Here is a 21,603-nt window from a genome sequence, read left to right as displayed (position 1 = left end):
TATGAGGGGTTTTTGGCTTGGAAATCACTATAGAAATAGTTCAGAGTTTTGTTTATTTTAATGACACAAAATTAACAGTAGGCTCTTTCACGTTATGCAGCAACACAGGCAGATTTGCCAGCAATATACAGAGTTTACATAGTTTCAAGAAAAGAGTGCATCCTTGTAGCACTTTAAAGAATAACAGTTTTATTTCAGTGTGAACATTCACAGATCAAAATCCATTCCTTCAGACAGAATTGGATTTGGGTCCACAAAAGCTCAAAGTGAAATAAAATTGCTTAATATTCAAAGTGCTCTAACATTTGCCGCTCTTTCCTTACCCCTGCCCTAAAAGGTTGGAAGCAGGAGAAGCTGTGGTCCTATTTAAACTCCTAATACCTGTGTTGGATTAAAGTCCATAGACTCTGATACATGACAGTAGACTACATATTTTCAGCTATCTGCTAGTGTTCTGCACTTTTGACTGCAGTCAGAGAAGATGACTCTGGCTGTTTTGGGCTGGTTTGAGTAAATTGGAGAGCAGAGTACATTTACAAAAAGCTCGGACTGACAAGATTTTTTAAAGGCTGTCTTGTGTCTTCACACAGGAACTCCGGTGATGGCTTTGTAGGTTTGTAATCCCAATTGCCTTGACAAACGTCATCAGCGTTAGTAACAGAAATCAGGCCTGGAATAACACACAGTGGTGGTAGTAGGGTAAGAAGGGAATGAATTAGAAAATTTGGATATGGTACTGTTCTTTTCCATTTGTGTTCAGTGCTGTCCTTCAGGTTGTGTGGGATGCGTTTGTATCATTTTACCCAGAATTTGGAGAATTTGTGGGTTGCAATTTTGTCTTCTTTTTCTTTTTACTTGCTAGCAATGTTTCATCACTATACAAACGTGGAGCCAGTCCTTTTTGAGAGAATTCAGCCATTTACGAACTACAAAATAATATAAGGCCTATAAATTTCAAAGGCCAAACTAAATTAATACAAACTCAGAAGCAAATGCAATGTGAATGCTGCCATTGTTCATTTTGAGTTTATTTTTTTTCTATTCAGTTTAGAAAATGTTCTGTTTCCTATATTTCTTCTAAGTGTAGAACACTGTATATGCATAAAAGAATACTCCAGAATAAAAGTGGTACTGATTAAAAAGACAGCATATTTGTTGTTGCTTGATTGTGCCATATTACTGCCAAAACCAGAGGCGGGAGAAGCCTAGTTTTAATAGGGAAGCCACATTCTGTGAGCAACGATTGAATGGACTGGGTATGTTTAATATGGGAAGAGGATATTAAGGGGTAAACGTCTCCCAGCATCTGAAAGGTTGCCATGCAGAAGATGGAATAGACATTTTCTTTGTTGCTTCACAACTAGCGAAGCAACGGGCAAAAACATTACAGAAGCAGATTGCCCTCAAGCATTGGGGGAAACATCCTGGATAAACAGCTTAAAAATGGCACTGGAAAGATTCTTTATTAGAAGCTGGACAGCACTATAATCAGAAATCTGCAGTTGCAATGCCATATTGAGAAACCTGAGTTGACTATGGAATTGAGCAAGATGAACTGTAATAGCCCTCATACTCTTTTCAATCTGGGTTAAATACTTTACACTGTTATGGTTGTTTAGTTAGTGCAGAAAACTTCAGAATGTAAAAACAAGAGTGTAGCATTTAGCTCCCTTGAAAGCCAAACAGAGCAAGCTGCAGCAAAATCACTGCCAGTATGGATCTCTTTTTCTTTGGCACCTGATTAAAAGCTAATCTCATTGGGAACTGAGCATTAGACATTAGTAGGGAGGGCCAGAAAGCCAACCAGTCTCTGTTAGAAAGCAGTCTTCATGATTGACATTTAGTTGTGCTCCTTTGCAACATGCACCATATGTTGCCATGGAAGTATTCAGTGCAGTGTAATGAACAGTGAAATGAACTGGACTCAAGAGATACAAACTTCATGAGATCTTCTAATGGACCAAGGCTAAATGTTTCAAAATCAATTTATTTATTGGTAATAATCATAACTCATCAGTGTGGATTCATTCAGACATCGATTTGATAAAAGTGGTTTTAAAATTTCAGTGGTACATTCTTAGAAACTGTGGCTACTTTCCTCATAGAATTACAGAATCATAGACTAATGCAGTGGTCCCCAACTTTGGGCCTCCAGATGTACTTGGACTTCAGCTCCCAGAAATCCCGGCCTGTATAGGTGGCGATGAAGGCTTCTGGGAGCTGTAGTCCAAGAACATCTGGAGGCCCAAAGTTGGGGACCACTGGAGTTGGAACAGACGAGTAAAGCCACTGATTTCAACTCCTTGCTTAGTGCAGGAATCAAAATCAAAGTATATCTGACAGATGGCTGTCTCATTTTCTCTTGAACACTTCCAAGTTGGAGTGCTCACCATCTACTGAGGTAATTTGTTCCACTGTCATATTGCTCTAACAGTTAGGGAGGTTTCCCTGATATTCAACCGAAATCTGGCTTCTTGTAACTTCAGCCCATTGTTGCGTGTCCTGCACTCTTGTATGATGGAGAACAGATCTTGCCCCTCCTCTGAATGACAATCTTTCAAGTACTTGAAGAATGGTATCACGTCTCCCCTCCATCTGCTTTTCTCAAGGCTAAACATGCCCAATTTATTTCTAACATAACTGATATCAAAGTGATATCATAAGTGATATAAATTTTTTTACTGTGCCTTTGACAGGGGCTGGACTCAATGATCCATAGGGTCCTTTCCACCTCTGTGGTTCTATGATGATGATGATGATGATGATGATGATGATGATGATGATGATATGCCTGAAACATACTAAGCCAAAGATACCAAGAATTTCACTTGGCTCAATCCACCAGTTAAATTTAACAAATTGGTATTGGGGTGAAGTCTTTGATACTAATTTTTCTCCAGCTGCAGTAGTTTATTTTCGCACTTAAAACTGATAAAAGATCAGTGTGTCAAGCAATACCCTTTCCCTTTGGAGTGTGGAAAGTTCATGTTAAGCCAAGCTTGAGACTTATGGCAATCCTTTTCAAAAATGTTGAGGTAGGGAATACACAGAAGTGGTTTACCATTCCTTCTGGGGATGCCCTGGGACACAAGCTGTCTCTACTTGCAGTGGGAAATCAAATCCCCATCTTCTGTTTCTGCAGCCAGATACCTAAACCACGCAGCTGTCTAGCCTGCTATTTCAAGCTATACATTGTAAAAACAGCTGTAGCTCAACCATTGTTTCACCAATTCAGGTCAAGCAAAAGGCATGCTTTAAAACACTCATTATATAAAGAACAGTCTAAGGTAATAACAGATGGCAGAGATAGCCCTAATTAGAACTGAAATCACATCAATGTTGCAGAGAGGTGACCAGGGCAGTCTTTCTCCTTTTGTGAAATCATATTTCAAAGGCATCCTGTGATTTAAGATGAATCACTGAACAAACCAAACTCATCTGCATAGACCTGGAGGTGAGAGAAGCTTGTGCTGTGAGATTCAGGTGCTCATATGGGTTAGGAACTTCCCTCTCACAGCCAAAGATGACTTCTAATATTAGTTTCTGATCTAAAAGTTTCATATCGGGTAGCTAAAAGGAAAGAAGGGTGTACATTGAATAGGATTAAGGAGATGGTCAGAGGTGACCCTGGCAGACACTGGAGACCAACAGGCTTCTCTAGTTCAATCTCAGCTGATACATGTTTAATAGAGCAAAGGTGAGAATGGCTGCATGTAGGTGTCATATGAACTTGAACAACTTTTAAAACGTCTTTGTCGAGGGCGGGGGAAGAGAGAGTTTGTTCTGGATATTGCTACCTCTTGATGTGGCTACCATGGACAGCAACTTTATTTTGTTGAAGGAGACTTCTGTTCCTTTATTTGTTCACATCAAATGGTTTTTGGGTGCCCAATAAAACCTATAATGAGATACCTGGACACTAAGTGGCAGAGCTTGTAAGAGTTACTTTTTTTTAGCCTACAGCTCCCAGAATCTCTCACCCAGTCACCCTACTAGAGTTTTCAACATATGTGAGGTGTGTGCTAATGAAAACGGGCTAAAATGAAAGAATTGATGATTGGTCCCCATCTCTCTTTTATTGACCTTGACATGAATTAATGACCCAATACTGGATTTAGGTGGAAGAGAAACAGTAAACAGAAAGCTATGTTTGGCTCTTGTTTTATTTCCATGGTTAGGGGCCTTACATATTAGCAATATTGTTTTTCCCATACTTCTGTCCTTCAGTGCTCTAAAGGCAAAACAAATGTCCCTATGAGAGATTCAAGGTTAAGAGACTAAGCACCAACGTCTCATTTAAATTAATGATACCAAGCTCAAGCCACGCACAGCAAAATTGGAACCGCTGAACTACTGAGAAAGCCAAGCTGTAGTCAGAATGGGTTTCTGTGTGCGCCGTTCACCAGAGGTGCTTGGACTTCTGCAGGCTTTCAGTCACTGAATCCAGAAGGCTTTTATCATCTTTGTCTAAAAAAGAAAGTTCATAAAATATTAACAAATGGCGCAGTGTTTATTTCTGAGCTCTTGGAAATTTCTATTTCAGGTTGCTAGGTCAAAATCTCAGGACAGGCACGCACTGCTCCTATCAAGATTACTAGAGCAGGAGAGGACATTGGGGAATAATGTAATCCCAAAGCCTTGCCTCTGATTTCAGACTCATCGTGTCACCTTCTAAAAACAGTAACTATGGGAAACATCAGAAGATGTTCAAGGGTACCAGGGTCCTTAGGCTATTGTGCAATATTGTGCAAGGACTACTGAAGATCTTCATGGAAGCCACGAATGACTTTTCCTGCACAATGATGGAGCAGTGGAACGTGCTACATCTGATGGAGACTTCCCATGTATGCCAAATAGCCCTAACTGAATGGGAGATGCAATGGAGTCTCCTCCCTTTTGTCACTCTTTTTTCCTGCCAATTTTTGTTCCAGGATGCAAAGGCATGGGATAATAAAGGCCATCCTGCCTCACTTGTGGCCAAATTTAGATTACTTAAAATGCAAGTCATGAGGTGAGTTGAATATTGACTTCTGTGTTCCAAATATGCAGGGCTTTTAGAAAGGCAAGTCAATTTTGGAAGGTCGTAATCACAAGAGGGATTCCCATGTTTGAGATGGCTGAGTTTATCATCATACAGTCTTCTGGTTATTATTATGCAGTCATTTAGCATCTGGTTGTCTGTCAGGCTCATAACACAGCAGTCCAAGACACCTTATAGTACATAAGACGTGCAGTGAAGTCTGCAATCCTGACAGTAAGTTCCACTGGACTTAGTGGGGCTTACATACATCTGAGTATGATGCACAGAACTGCACTGATTAACTCCATCAATGGGATTAATATCACTGGCACAGTGAACTGAGCACCAAACAAATAAGTTATTTGAATTTCCTGTTTGAAGATTTATTCCTGTGGGTCCAAGACATTTAATAGCTTAGAATTATTTAATTAGATGTCCTTTTCTACCTTGTAATTTATTTATTTGTTTTTTGAAAGGCCAACAGAACGCAGACTAAGAGCAGACATTAAATAATTTTCTCAGTTGTTCAGATAATATCAGACTGGAACTGCAAGCAAACACTGGTTCTTCCACCTAGTTGTGAGGAAGCAAAAGCCCCAGATGATCAAAAGTGAAACTGAATAACCCAGCTTTCACTACTGATGCCGTATCCATTTGATTCAAAATCATTTTAAACAGAAGGCTTGGAAGAAATCGTGTTCCACCAGAGCAGTAATGCTAAACTAGCAGAATATGTCTTTTTAGTGTAGCTTGGAATGTCAGGTGATCATCATTCTGGTGATCAGAATAAATATTCTCCTACATTTACAAACACTATGATTTGTATCTAGTCACAATCATCATTCCTTCTAATTTTCAGCCCCACTGGTTGAGTGTCAGCCCCCTGCGTGTGCGACCACCACTGGAACCAATGGGACTGAAAGCTATCACTGTGGGTGTGCAGAGGAGGAGGAGCCCTGTGCAGAGGAGGGCAGAGTTGCGCACATGCAGGTGTGCACCTTAGAGGGAACCTTGATCACAATGCATCAGGTATCAGACCAAATTGTTGCGGAAGGCAGATCAGAAAGGGGCATGAGACTTTTATATTTACCAAAGTTAATTGGAGGTTAAAAAGGCTGAATTACACTCCTTTAGGGGATAATTACAAGTCTGTTTTCCTGTAGACAAATCCTAAGACAAAGCAAGGTGAATTTCCTAGTGTACTTGAGGCCATCCACCAGGAAACCAACAAAAATGCTATTCCATATTGTTTCTTGGGCTGGTATAAAAAATGTGCCAGCTTGAATAGAGTTAGTTATCTGAACACAGAAACCTATATCATTTGGCTGATTGTAGCTGTTACCTGCTAAAAAATGTTATAGTTATGAGAAACGTCAACCCTCACCAAGGAAGGAGTTCAACTCACCATACACAGTCAATGTGCAGCTGCATTTGTCCTGCCCAAGCTCATTCTCAATTAATATGGAGTACTCTCCACTGTCCTTGGCTGTGCAAGTGGGGATCATCACCGTGCAGACACCACTGCTGGAATTGTACCAGAATTTAGAATTGGCTGTGATGTTGACGTTACCCTTGTACAAGGTAACCACAGGGCGGGGTTTCCCCAAGAAAGCACAGCTCATGGTACAGTCTTGGCCCCGGCACACTGCATGGTTCTTCAGTGGGGTGATGAAGTGGGGGGCCTGGCGCCAGTCTCGCTTTTGATATTCCTTGATATTGGCATGGAAGGTCTCTGTGGACAAAACAGGATGGTCAATACATCTTCAAAAAGTGTTCAGTCAAGGGAACATCCTCAGCCAATGTGGAGTGGTGGTTGGAGTGCTGAATTGTGACTTAGGAGATTTAGGTACAAGGCCTCAGGAAGTCCTGAAAGGGTGACCTTGGGCCAGTACCTTTCAGGCTTACTTCACAGGGTGGTTGTGAGGAAATGGCGATCAGGAGAGCCACGTGTGTTGCCTTGAGCTCACTGGAGGAAAGACAGGATGTAAATGCAATAAATCATTCAGTCAGCCATGTTGGTCTGGGAATGTTTCAATTACCATATTTTCCATATATAAGACTATACTTTTGTCTAAAATCTTTAGACTAAAAATTGAGGGTCCTCTTATACATGGAAGTAAGCTGAGGAGAGAACAAAAACAAGTGGAGGGGAAAGCAGGGATCAAAGTGATCCTGAAGCGCTTTGATCCCTTTCCCCCTACACTTGCTAAGCCCCACTTAGATTTCTTAATTTTGGATTAGAAAAGTGGGGGGCGTCTTATACACAGAAAAATATGGTATATACTGATATATCAGTCCTGAGTGCTTGACATGATCATGGTCTTATAATTGTGACTAGAGATGGGGACAAACTGCCAAAATGGTGCTTCATCATGAACCCCAAATTCCCCCCCCCCGTGCCCTGAGGAACAACAAAGCAATTCATCATTTATTGGGTCTTTTTTTTTTTGCTTTCCGCCAAGTGGAGGGAAAGCAGGGATCAAAGTGATCCCACAGCACTTTGCTCCCTTTCCCACACCTTTTGCTAAGCCCCCCGGGGCTTAGCAAGAAGGGGGAAAGCAGGGATCAAAGTGATCCCGCAGCGGCTGGTAGATCCTTTTGATCTCTTCCCTCCTCTTTTATGCTGCACAGGCATAGGAAGAGGAGGAAAGGGGAACCAAGTCAGCCCCCACTGCCCCAGATGTGGGATTCCCTCTCTGCTTATGCTTCTGAAAAACAGCTGATCTGTGGGGGCATAAGCAGATAGGTAATGAAGGGATGAATATAAAACAGTTATATTCATTGCTTCGTATTTGTTGTGGTCTCTGGACTTCAAGAATATGAAGCAGCGAATATCTGATGAATCAGAGATATTTAACGAATATTCTGATTTGTTTTTATATTCGTCCCCATGTCTAATTGTGACTATTCTGTTATGACTTGAAGGCAAGTAATGTCTTAAAGGCTGCACCAGTTTTTGATTATCACAAATGCTTGTATCCTATTTGTCTCCAATTCTCATTTAGGAAACAAGATATCTGAGATCTGCTTGGGTAAGTTACAGCATGAGACAGGATAAAAATCATTCCAGAACTCCATAGTCATGTGCTTATCTAGTGTGAGTGAAGCTGTCTTTGGCTGATCTCATCTTTCTTTTTTATTGTCCTTGTATTGTTCTGGAATATACTCATATAATCTTGGAAAGGCAGTAAGGTCACAGGACTGTTGGAGGTGTAGTGAGGTCACAGAATACCCTCACCAAATTTGGGAAATGCACTGTGGTGAAATGTCTCAGACACCCCATCAAACCATATTTAGGCTGTGGAGGGGGATGCTGGAGGGAAGGTGGGAGGAAAAAGTCCAGCTCTATGTTTTAAAACATTCTGCCTTCTGAGGAGCTTTGGATCAAATAAAGAATAGTGATTTTGCACTTAATGGGGTGGTATAGAAATTGAAGGAAGGAAGGAAGGAAGGGAGGGAGGGAGGGAGGGAGGAAGGAAGGAAGGAAGGAAGGAAGGAAGGAAGGAAGGAAGGAAGGAAGGAAGGAAGGAAGGAAGGAAGGAAGGAAGGAAGGAAGGAAGGAAGGAAGGAAGGAAGGAAGGAAGGAAGGAGGACAAACATATTTTTCCTTTTTATGGTTATATAACTGAACTTCATTGAGAAAAGTTTCAATATGACATGACATCTGGAGACAAACTACTTTTTTATATTGTTTTCTAGGGAGCTTAAGGTGCATTAGCTACTGCTCATAATGTATATATTGATGCCTCCCAAATTAGTAAATGGCTTTCCAGAGTATTGTATTATTTTGACACAGTGATATGCTTATCTGCATTCCTCAGCTACTATTTCTCCTTTGTTCTGAATACAGAACCAAGTCTTGCTTCATGAAGGGAACCAATGAGAGTTTAATCAAAAGTAAGTGGATAGCAGGAAGAGCTTTGGCTCATGAGTCTACAAAGCAGAGTAGTCAGTTGACTAAATGGGTAGGGTACAAATTCAATAAACAAACAAACAAACAAATAAAATCACAATGGTCAGTGACAGTTTTTAGAAGTTTCATTGAGAATAAGACACTACCTGGCCCAATTGCCGAATCCTGTTTTGTATTATGAGATGGAGAAAATCTTCTAAAGGAAATGACTGTCAAATCAAAGTATGCTCAATGTTTCCAAGGTAGATGAATTCTTATTCCAAACCTGCTAATTCCAAGCTTTAGAAACATCTCTTCTTGCCATTATTTTGAAAGGTATAGTCTAGCTCCAGAATTGCAAACTGAACAAGGATCCATTAAGACTGAAGGAAAGCACTGCTGGGGTTCAGGTTGCTCACGCTGAGATACCTCCTTACCTTTGTCTTTGTTGATATGCCAGGAATCCTTTGAATCAAGTGGATCACTGTCACCAATATCATTGCGGGCAATGACCCGGAAGAAATACTTCCTGCCTGGAAGCAGGCCTGTGACCGTGTACTTGTTACTGTACACTTTCTCTGCTGCTGTGAACCAAGTAGCAGTGCTACTATCCCGTTTCAAGATGACGTAATGGGCACCCCCATCCTCCTTCACATCCGGGGAGTGATCCCATTTCAGTGTGACGGTGTTGGGGACTTCCTCATACAGGTTCAGGTTAGTCGGTGGCCTGGGAAAATCTAAGGCAAAAATAGGGATTAAGGGTTAACGCTTCATTTCTCTCTGTCGAGGTCCGTCTTTTATTTTGGAAGCAGTGAAAAAATGGTCGATATTTCATCTGTATGTCCATGGCGGCTCAAGTTTGGAGTCTATGCCACAGAGGGGAGCAAACGGTCACCTACAGTAGTTCCTTCCCACAAAGAAGACAACTATATTATCTTACAATGTGCTTTGTACATTCAGACATCTTAGTGCAACACTCAATTGAGAAGTTCAATTAATCATCAGTCTCCTGCATTAGCTCCTTTTCTACACAATCATCCATGGCTCATTAGTAGATTCCCCCCCCCCCCCCAGCAGCAGGGGAAACTGCTACGCCATGTCATAAAACCCACCAGAGCACAGAACAATAGCTGAAGGTGGAAAATACTAATTAAAGCAAATACCCAGTTTGCCAATAGACTGCTGGATTACTTCCTTTAATTGGCCCATAACAATGATTTGAAAGAGAACATCTATATTTCCCATGAGTTGAACAAGAGGCACCAAACTGAATCCTTCCCCTTTTCTCACATAATAATCTTAATACGGTATCTGTGCACATTACCTAAAGGCCAGGCACATTTTTCTTTCTTTATAACTATATTTTTTTCAGATACCTTAATAAAAATGTAATGAACTCAACTGAAAATAATAATTAATTTACAAAACTACATATTTCCCCATAACTGGACAACAGCTCTCAGTATCAAGAGAAGAGCGCAGGTATCTGTTTTGGAAAAGTCACAAACAAATTCCAAATGGCTGCACGTTCTCTTCCCAGACACGATTCTTCTATATGTAATGACACAGGACGCCCTAAAGGAAACCTTAGTTCTCTAAAGTAATGATGCATTCCCTCTGGTCCCTTAGATTGAATGTGGCTTCATTCATTCTGTGAGTGTCTGATGTTATCTCAGCCCAGTGTTCAGATACTTGAAACTATATAGAGTTTTGGAAGATTTTGCATGGGAGGGGAGCTCTGGTTTACAGCCTGGGAAGGTTTTGCTTAGAAGTTCTCATTTGCAGCCCACTAGAAGGAAAAATGGGGGAAAAATCTGGCCCCGATACAGACTTTGGGATTCATGTGAACGATGGACTCAGTGCTACTCTCATGTCTTCAACAGACGGCTGTAATGATGCGCAGTTTCATTTTCACAAGCTCAACTCCCCCCAGATTTTTAATGCACTCTTGTTCCTGTCAAGGGGAACCTTTACCTTTACCTTACCTGTCACTCGCACATGGATGTCATAGTGGGCTTGTCCATAGTCATTGGTGAGCACGATACGGTAGCATCCAGAGTCAAGGCGCTTGGTGCTGTGGATGAGAAACTCAGAGTTGTTCTTGCCTTTCGTGATGCTCTCCCTGCCTCTTGTAGGAACACCATCCTTTTGCCACACCACATTCGGAGGAGGGGAGCCCTGCCAGAAACAAAACACAACCAAGCTAGAATGGTCATTTATCGTGATTTTGGCGTGACTTGCTTTTAAGATGGTGAGCTGCCTCACGGGGAGAAAGGTGGCCTACAAATGATTCAAACAAAAAAATAAATAGAAACTAAGCAGAGACACAGGCATGCAGCTCTTCACATATGACTCTTGCCCATCTGCTCCATGACACTCTTGAAATACTGTTCCCTTCAGTTGACAAAAGTGGGGGGAGATGAAGAAGCACAAAGAAATGGGAAATGAGAAACCATTTCTCCCCTTAGAAGTTAGTTTTGGAGCAGAGATGATGAGAAACAACTGCTCAAAAGGAACTCTTGTGACAGGCTGCAGGGCAAAGGTAAGAGTGTGCAAGTCAGGGGCTGGCTGGGCCTAAGCCAACATGTGTGGGTCTCCCCTTTCATTTCTCTGACAACCCCTTCCTTCCTTCTTTCTTTCTCTCTCTCCCTCTGGGACACCGCTTTCTTACTCCCTGGTTCCTTCCTTCTCACCTAGCAGAGAAGGAACAGACTTAAACTGCCTGCTTGTACAGTTCTTTCATTCAACAGCCAAGGGTGGGCTACCTTGGTTTGAAAGGGGACCAGGGCAACTGTTATTGCCTGTCAACCCTAAAAGCTGCCAGAGGAAGGATCTTTGTGATCTCTGCGACAAAGAGATCTCCGAGAAGGAAGGGCTGTGGATTGCTTTTCTTGCTAAGTTCCTCCTTCCAGACCTATGTTTCTGTACAAGCATCCGAGACAAAGGAACAACACCCACGAAGAGACATATGCACAAAAGGAATCTTGGATTAACTTCATAATCATCCAAACTATCTAGAGAAAACTTTAAGAATCTTAATTAATCTCCATCAAGTGAACCACTGGGAGTAATACCACCTGATCCCTTTTGATAAAGCTTTGTGGCATGGATTTGAATACAGGGAAGGAGATTACAGAGTTCATAAAGCCCTGATTAGTCTGGCCTCCCAAATCGGCATTATTTTGCATTATTGTGATTACTTTAATGAAAAATCAGCCACGTTCAAAATGCTTCCTCTGCCGTTGTGATTATTTCTAGTGTGGCTAGGCTTTGTGTGTGCTCTCTTTAAACCAAACCACACATTACATTAACTATCTGAGCCTATTTAAGATTCCCTCTCCACTAAAAAACAAACAAGCCTGATAATGCTGGGTTAATCAGGATCTAGACCTTAGCACACAGGGAAGGGTTCTTTTTGATATTTTCCCCAATGCCACAGTATTTAGAAATAACCCTCTCTCTTTCACTCACACATGCACACTACTGCTGTTAACACCAAACACGGCTTCCTTCCTGTAATGCATAGGAGCCTGGAAGCAAGGGGTAATTGTTCATGAGGAGGACAGCAGCATGGGACAAAGCAGCAGGAGTGCATAACTTGTGCTCCCGAGACTTTAACTGTGACCCCCACTGTCAAAAGTCCCCTGCCCAGAGATCCTCATACACTCTTATACTGCAATGCTAGCAGCAAAGAAAGAGCAGTTGGTATAAGGATTGCTGGTGTGTATATGTGTGTGTGTGTGTGTGTGTGTGTGTGTGTGAGAGAGAGAGTGTGTAATAGAATGCTGCATGTAGCCCCCAATCTAGTTCTTACTGGAAAGAATGTATTTCCCTGCTTAAACCTAACAAGGACTATCTCCTACTCATCCAGCAATCAATGTCCAGATCACTATAGAAGTGTTTATTTATTTTTTTTTTGCAGAACAGCTGGTCAGCGATTTACTGTGGTGGGAAAAGGGTGGAGGCTACATAACTGGGGGGAAAGGACTGCATACAGCCTGTGTGCTCAGCATCCCTGACATATCAGGTCCTCTGCTCCAAGGACACAGAGAAAACTCCACTCAGAAGAGGAGACCTGCTCTCTGATCACCACCAGCTCCAGAACCTCCAGAAAAAAACCTAATTTGGCGGCGGACAAAATTGGCAATTATAGGCCCGTCACCAATGTTTCTTTCATGAGCAAAGTGGTGGAGAGGGTGGTGGCTGATCAGCTTCAGGCCCACTTGGATGAAACAGATGCCCTGGATTTGTTTCAGTCGGGCTTCAGGCCGCGCCATGGTACAGAGATGGCATTGGTTGCCCTGTACGATGACCTGTTGAGGGAGACCGACAGGGGCAAAATGTCTCTGTTGGTTCTCCTCGACATCTCAGCGGCCTTTGATGCCGTCGACCATGGTATCCTCCTGGGGAGGCTCTCTGAGTTGGGGATTGGTGGCTTGGCACTTGCCTGGCTCTGTTCCTTCTTGGAGGACCGTCCCCAGAGAGTGCAGCTTGGGGAGAATGTTTCGGCCCCATGGAGTCTCAATTGTGGGGTCCCACAGGGGTCGATTATCTCCCCAATGCTGTTTAACATCTATATGAGGCCGCTGGATGGGGTCATCAGGGGGTGTGGAGCACTGTGTCATCAATATGCAGATGACACCCAGCTCTACATCTCCTTTTCACCAACTGCAGGTGATGCCATCCTGTCTCTTCAGCGCTGCCTGGGGACCGTACTGCAATGGATGCAGAAAAATGGGCTGAGGCTGAATCCGGACAAGATGGAAGTTCTGAGGGTGGGTGCCCCGTGGCTGGCAGCTTGGGTGACTCTCACATTTGGGGGGTGACCCTGGCCATGAAGAGTAGGGTCTGCAGCCTGGGGGTACATCTGGACCCGACGCTCACCATGGAAACACAGGTGGCGTCGGTAGTCCACACTGCCTTTTTCCACCTATGGCAGATTGCCCGGCTGCGGCCCTTTGAGGCTGATGCGGAAAATTCAAGTGGTGCAGAATGTGGCGGCCAGGCTCCTCAGTGGAGTGAGAAAATACCAGCATATTTCTCCCACACTGGCCATGCTGCATTGGCTGCCCATTCATTTCCACATCGACTTTAAAGTTCTAATGCTCACTTATAAGGCCCTAAACGGTTTAGGACCTCATTATTTGGTGGAACGCCTGCTCCCACCAAGATCTACCTGGATCACCTGTGCGAGCCAGGAGGTGAGGCTGAGGAACCTGACACCGAGAGAGGCCCGGAAGGAAAAGACACGAAACCGGGCCTTCTCGGCAGTGGCTCCTCGCCTCTGGAACAATCTCTCTCCTGAGATTCGTGCACCCCCCACTCTGGGCATCTTTAAAAGTCAATTAAAACATGGCTATACATTCAAGCCTTCCCTCCAGCCAATACCTGATTTTTCTGTTTATTCTCTCTTTATTTATTTTCTACTCTATTTTTGTATTGTGTATGTTATAGTATGGTTTTTGTAATTTTTTGTATTATTTTATTGTTTATATTATACTGGAAGCCGCCTAGAGTGATCTTTTAGGCCAGATGGGCGGGGTAATAAACCGTCTGCATCATTTACCTATTCAGTGTTGGAGCTGCAATGAGGAGGAGTAAGAAAGGAGTGGATTGGGGCTGCAACAGATTGGTTTTTAGGCCCTCTTGAGTCTTCAACCATGCTCCCAGTGTGGGGGTGGGGGTTTGCGGGGCCTGGAATCTGCTAAAAACATGTTCTTCCATAACCAGTTGCTCATACATTTCCTGACAGTTCTACTGTGATGAGCGGCAAACAGAGTGGAGAACACCCCTTTCCCTTCCCTGGCCCCATATGCTTTCTCTCTCTCAGACACCACATACTTTGTGGATATTGTAATGCAAATATTCATAGCACCTACCACCCTCAGTTCAACTGTGGTGCACACATCCAACCTCAGAAGAACATCATGGCGTGGAGGGGCATTACGAAGTCTTCGCAGCAAGGCAAGATTATAAGACATAATTTGCTCCATAGAGAAAGCAGCAATTATGAAGTACAAAGGGTGACTCACAGTAAAGAAGGCATGAATCCGGAGGGCAGTCCCAGCACGAACAACCATGTGATTCTTCAGTCTGGCGCTCAGATCAAACTTTGGAGCAGCTACAGGACACACCAGCAACACGAAGGAGAAATAGACAGAAATAAACAATACCAACAATTTGTCAGTTGGCAAGCCTGTGCCTTGTGGTTCCTTGCTATGCCCCTTCAGCTGCAAAGAACATGCAGCTCAGCTCATTTGGGAAGAGGTGACCGAGCAGCCAGGACCACCTTGACATGACACTGGAGACCAAGGAACTCTTTCCCAGGGTCTTATCTCTTTTTATCTCAACACAGCCATAGCAGGAATAGTGATGCGTCCATCAGGGCAAGTGGGAGCTGCCATATCTTAGATGCAGGCTACCACCGGCCTGCCCACTCCTAGCTACCTCATTAAAGCAAAGTATCCGTCAAGGCCCCTCCTGCTTTATAGATGTTTGTCTAGTTGCCAGCCCATTCACCCTGTTCACCATTGTGTATATAAACATTCACTTTTGCCCCTAGCTCTGTCTGTCAGTCCAGTCTTCGGCTGCCTGTGTGCTGTGCCCTCTGCCCATCACCCACATAAGGCACCAGCTATACATCACTGTATAGCAACCCTGAATATGAATAGCACAATTTAGGCAGGCAGTTATCCTGGGGGGAAAATCATGCCTTTCTCCAACTGCTTTCATCAGTGATGACAAAGTTGGTCCAGAATATGAAAAATCCCGGTTCAGTTTCTCACTTTACTACTTTCTCAGAGCACATGATTTTCCTCTCCTAGACATTTTGTTTAATGCACTTTGTTTTGTAACTGGTCTCTGGAAGGCCAACGTGGACTTGTCTGATCGTTGGGGCATCTACATCTAGGGGTGGAAGAAGATGAACAACGGGGAATGAACATTTCCCATTAACATCTATCTTGACGCTTCGTCATAAAGTCATACTGTTTATTTTATTTATTTACTTTATTTAAAGCTTGCCTTTCTTCCAAAAAGACAGCCAAGGATGTTATAGTAAACCCCATCCTCTTCTGCCTGGCGGATATGTAATTTCCTTAACAAATAGTTTCCCTTCAGTTAAGATTGCCTTTGATATTTATTCCTGGCAGCCAGCTTCCACACAGAAATCCAACAGACCTTTCATCTGTCCCTCCTTTTCTCCATCCCTCAAGCTTAAGATATTTTCCCATCAATAGTCTCCCATCTAGGTACTGAAAGGCATAGATCTAGGGTGTGATCACAGAGGCATGTGGCCCAGATTTTGGATTGCTTGTGTGGTGCATCGTGTGAGCTATTTCCCAGCAATCACATGATATATGGGGAATAGATTCCAAGTCTGAGTGGGAAGGTTAGCAGCAACCACCCAAAGAGGTGATACCATTATGTTGTAGAGCAGCAGAGCCCCCCCCCCATTACTCTGACATTGTATTTTATGCGTACTGAACCACCCAGCTGTTACCTGGAGGGGGCATGGCGAAAACCCCTTCCTTCAGTTCAATGGGCTCTCCCACTCCAGCTTCATTCACTGCACGAATCCGGAAGAAATATTTCTGCTTCTCCTGAAGTCCTCCCACGGTGTAGCTGTTACCAGATATTGGGATCTTGCTGCACTTGGACCATTCCTTGGTGTCTGCAGCTCGCATCTCCAGAATGTATCCTGAAGGAGGATCACCTTCATCTGGCTGCTGCCATGCTAAGGAAATGCTTGAGTTGGAAGAATCAATTACATGCAAATCCTTCACCAGTCCAGGAGGCTCTGGAATTGAAGAAAACATCAGTAGTGATTGTACCATCACCCTGACTTGGGCCAGTATTCATGACCAGTGACACTACCAGCACTCCTTTCTTTTGGTTCCAATCTGAGATGCATCTCCTTTTGAAAAATATGGTGGCCTTGCAGCTGAGCTACTTCATGGTAGGACCAGGAGGTGTTATCTCACCATAATAGGGCCCTATTTTTCCTCCCCAGTGGCCTGGCGAGTCACTTGACCACCTCTTGGTTTGTACGTTTGAGGGACACATTGCAAATATATGGCCATGGAGGACGAGTCTGGTCCTCCCTGATCTGCCCTGCAAATATCTTGGACTACAACTCCCAAAACTCCCGCCAACCTAGCGGTTCGAAAGCATCCAAATGCAAGTAGATAAATAGGGACCACCTCGGTGGGAATGTAACAGCGTTCTGTGTCTAAGTTGCACTGGCCATGTGACCACGGAAGATTGTCTTTGGACAAAACACTGGTTCTATGGCTTGGAAACGGGAATGAGCACTGCCCCCTAGAGTTGAACACGACTGGACAAAAATTGTGAAGGGGAACCTTTACCTTTACCTTTACAACTCCCAAAAAGCCATAAACACCCATGTAGTCCAATGTGTACCAGAGGATGCCTGTGTAATTTGAGCTAATAGCCAGCATTCTGTTCAGTCAGCAACCTTGTTGCCTTCTGCCGTTTCTGTGCACTTGTTTTACATTGCCATTAGGAACCTGCCACTCCTATTCTCTATAAAGCATCACATATGTCAATCCTGAAACCTTGCTATATCTTGAAATTCCGTTGATTATGGAGATAGCAATAACTCATCAGGAGAAGCCGGGTGTTTTTACAAACTATCTGCTAAACACAAGGAATAAATTAAGATTAGACACCTACTGATGGGATCTCTTGTGACAATTGAGTTGGAAGCACTGCTTGGCTGTCCAGGTCCTGCGCGGTTCACAGGTATGACACGGAACTCGTATTCTGTATCTTCCAGTAAGCCATCCACTTTGCATTTTGTATCTCAAAACAGAAAGAAGGTTTTAAAACAATATGTTGCAAAATGACTAAGCAAGAATGTTTCCTGAACAGAAAAAATGTGTAAGCAGTAATCTCCTTTTAGAACTTGTTTAAAGGCATTTAACAAAATGAAACAAAACAGATAGCAAAGCAAAACAAAACTCAGGATTGCAGAATGGAGGAGGTGGTTTTTGCTGCCATCTTGTGGCCAACGGCACAGCCTGCTACTACAGAGACTTCCGTGGTAGCTTTCCAATTCTGACAAAGAAGAAAGAAGAAAGCAAGCAAGCTTTGGCGGCCCTTGTACACAACCCTGGGGGGGGGGGGGGTGCAGAGGCAGACTGCATGGCCAACAGCTCTCTCTTCCAGATGGCACATTCTGGAAACTGCTGAAATCCAGTAGTGAACTGCAACAAAAGTAGACTCACTGAATCACTATGGTGAATCAAGTCCTCTGTAACGTCCACTGAGTCAGTTGGCCTACTCTTGCTGTAGCTTGCTACGGATTTCAGCCACTCTCTGCCATCTGAGATGAGTATTTCACTCTGCACAAAGGTGGGAATTAACATGGGGGGGAGTGGGAATAGATTGCTGACCTTGAATTAGTTCTTTAGACACTGGGACCCAGAGGTTGCTGCCTTTCTTCCTCCTCTCCACAATGTATCCTAGAATTGGGGCACCTCCATCTTTCGGTGGAGGATTCCAGGTAATGGTAACCGTATCTTTGGTAACGTCAGTAACCTGAGGCTGAGAGGCTTGTCCTGGGGATGCTGAAAAAGAGTTTTAGAATATAACCATCAGGAGAAGAGTGTAAGAGGAGCTCTTCCTGGGGGATGCTCATAGGAGGTGCCACTGAAAGAAACAACTTTTCCAAGACCCGAGGTAGTTTTTTCCCTTTCATCCTTTGTTGCTTTTCTGTATATGTACTGACCAAGGATTAAAGCAAAAAAACCTTCAGCAGTGATAGACACCAACACAAAAATGTCAGACAGGCAGTTCTGCTGATATAATAATAAGAGGAGGAAGCTTTTCTACTTAGATACTAAACTGCAGGTGTGAGTATTTTGTAGTGACCTCCTTTGTTGTCAAACTATAAAAAGCAGAACCGAAGGAGCTTTTGATATTGGGAGTGGGAGAGGAAGCAGATGTTTGTGCCTCCACAGGACCTCTGGCACAGAACATTCAGACCATCCCTCATAGTGAGAGGCACATGCTACCGAGGAGAAGCAAACTATACACTGCCCTTGGACTATGGAGAGAAATTTACAGCATCAGACTGGGGGGGGGGGGAAGGAAGAGGATTGGCTATCTATATAAGGAAAGAATTAAACCCTAAATTGGTCTATGAATCACAAGATGGAAGAATATTAATGGTGGAAATACAAAAAGAATCAGAAAAAAATACTGATTGTGAAAATATATGCATCAAATGAAAATCAAGAAATATTTTACATATATTTACAAAAAAGAACTCCCTATCAAAGATTATCAGGAATATTGCATCATGGGGGACTTTAATGTAGTCTTTGATAGAAAACTAGATACCTCTACAGAACAAGGAGAAAAGAGGGGGGAAAAAGAAGAAATATGATTCCAAAAATATTCTTACAATTGGCAGAAGAATTACATATTGTAGATGGATGGAGAACAAAATATCCGACACAAAGATATTATACACATTTCTCAAATAGATATAAAAGATGGTCAGGAATTGATGCCTGCTGGATCTCGACAAATTTGATTAAGGAAATAAAGGAAATAGAAATCCTTACAAACACCTTTGCAGACCACAGTCCAATATTACTGCAATTACAGACATCTTGCAAAGTTCAGCAATGGAGATTAAATACATATTTTTTAAAAAAATAAAGATTTTCAAAAGCAAATAAAAGAAGAAATGGGAAATTTCTTCAAAACAAATATTCTGTGATTCTATGATTCCTCCTATTCTATGGCCCTCATGGCTTCAGGACAATGAAAGGTATTTCATGAGAGCTTCTGAACAGATGTTAGAAATGTTTAATTTCTGAAAAACTGCTCCTCCTGCTGCTATCATCATGCAATATTAAGTTATGGCAACATAATCATTTATATAGATGCATATAACTGCATCTGTTCCATGACATAAGAGTTATTTATGTATTGTAGGTTTGTTCTGGTTTACATTATCATGGGGAGTTGTAGAAATCCTAGCAGATCCCCTACCTAATAATTTCCTTTCCAACATATAAGTGAGTAATACAGAGAGAAGATGTAGTCATCAAAATAGACCAAAGATACTATGATTCAAATCACTTTATTTTAGCTGATCCAGACTAGTGAACTGGATAACATGCTGCAAATCTCTACAATTTATCTCCCTCGGTCAACATATCCCAGGTAAATGCTCATTCCTGGCAAATGTGCAGATCACTTGGGTGTTTACTATCAAATCAGGTTTTAGGAATTTCGTCTTCTTAACAGACCATTTAAGCCATTCTCCTGGTTTGCTGTCCCATCTGAACATGAGGCCAGCCTTAACACTGGCTAGTGGCAAATCTGATGCCTTGGGTGTTAACAATGCAAACCACATTGCAATCTGATCTGAGAGTCTGGTGCTTACCAATAGGTTCCCCAGCAAAGACTTCTTCCGTCTCTAGTGGCTCACTTGCACCCTCTGAGTTCACAGCCAGGATCCGGAATTGGTAGGCTTTCCCTTCTTCTACTTTATCTGCGGCAAATGTGGTCAGTTTGCTGTCGACTTCCCCAATTTTGATCCAGGATTTCTTCCCAGCCATCCTGCGTTCAATAATGAAGTGGGTCACTTTCTTGCCTCCGTTGTCTTTAGGGGCTTTCCATTTCATTTTAATACACTTCCCAGTCCTTTCCAGAAATTCGACTTTTCCTTGTGGAGGCTTTGGTTTATCTGAAGCATAGGGAGCGCAATGAGAAGGCAGAACATGTCAGAAACTATTTTCTTTTTTAAATAATTGGGGTGATTAGTATGTGCTATTACACCTACACACCATTTGATACTGGACAAAATATTACATTGAGCATGTGAAGAAAACAACAAGCAAACAATATGCCAGGGGGACATTTTGTGCATGCTCTTGGCAGTCGTGTTTCAACCAGGTTACTGGTGCCTATGCATGAAGATCTACCATGTCACTGATATACACAACCAGATCAGAGATCTTCATTGAGCTGATACTGCACATGAAGACAATTTGTTCAGCATTTGATAAGCCTGACATCACATTTAAAGCAGCCTGATATGCTAGCATTAAAAAAAACAAAAACAAATCCCAGCTGTTTCCCTCACAAATGCAAAGATTATGAATTCACCTCGAGGCCCCTCTCCTTTGTTCATGACGGCCTATGGAATGTATTAAGGAGGATGTGCATGTGTGCAGAGCACAGGATTGTGTGTATGTGTTTGAGCATGTGTGCTCAGAAATGGACCAAAACAAAATGAAGCTCAGTATGGTTGGCGATGTGCTGCAAACATACAATAAGGCTGGACTCCTATGCATATTGTTCTGACCATAAGCTCTATGGAATACAGTGTGATTTACTTCCAAATAACAGTACAAAAGGCCAGACTTTTAAAGGAGACATGCCTTCACTATAAAAAGCATGAGAATGATACATTGGGTTGGATCCAGATTTAGTTATCCTTGTAGGAAACTCACTGAAATCTTATTAAGAACCCCTTGATTTAATGTGATTAATTTACATCCCACTGATTTCAGCTGCAACACTACAAGCAGGATTAAGTCTAGTTCCAATCCATTTTCACTGTTCTTAAGGTACTGAGTCTGCATTTAATGGGAAGTAAGCCCCACTGGACACAGTGGTTCTTACCCTCAGTTAGCATGGCCGCCTTTAG

At 42.7% G+C, this 21,603-nt stretch overlaps 1 protein-coding gene across 1 annotated transcript in view; it reads right to left on the bottom strand.

Moving 5' to 3' along the window:
* Positions 1-4,145: 4,145 nt before the first annotated feature.
* The window catches only part of IGSF22 (immunoglobulin superfamily member 22), a 39,561-nt gene continuing 22,103 nt past the window's right edge, over positions 4,146-21,603 (bottom strand). The window contains exons 15-23 of the mRNA XM_020810914.3: positions 20,335-20,637; positions 18,329-18,502; positions 17,607-17,735; positions 16,414-16,710; positions 14,945-15,033; positions 10,898-11,090; positions 9,350-9,649; positions 6,426-6,752; positions 4,146-4,467 (exon numbers count right to left, since the gene is read on the bottom strand). Of these exons, the coding sequence (XP_020666573.3) occupies positions 4,400-4,467; positions 6,426-6,752; positions 9,350-9,649; positions 10,898-11,090; positions 14,945-15,033; positions 16,414-16,710; positions 17,607-17,735; positions 18,329-18,502; positions 20,335-20,637 (1,880 nt within the window). The 3' untranslated portion in view covers positions 4,146-4,399. The remainder of the gene's footprint in view (positions 4,468-6,425; positions 6,753-9,349; positions 9,650-10,897; positions 11,091-14,944; positions 15,034-16,413; positions 16,711-17,606; positions 17,736-18,328; positions 18,503-20,334; positions 20,638-21,603) is intronic.

Source organism: Pogona vitticeps, chromosome 1, assembly GCF_051106095.1.
Source record: "Pogona vitticeps strain Pit_001003342236 chromosome 1, PviZW2.1, whole genome shotgun sequence".
Classification (NCBI taxonomy): domain Eukaryota; kingdom Metazoa; phylum Chordata; class Lepidosauria; order Squamata; family Agamidae; genus Pogona; species Pogona vitticeps.
Note: the sequence above shows the minus strand (reverse complement) of the source record. Positions and strands in the feature narration are given on the sequence as shown.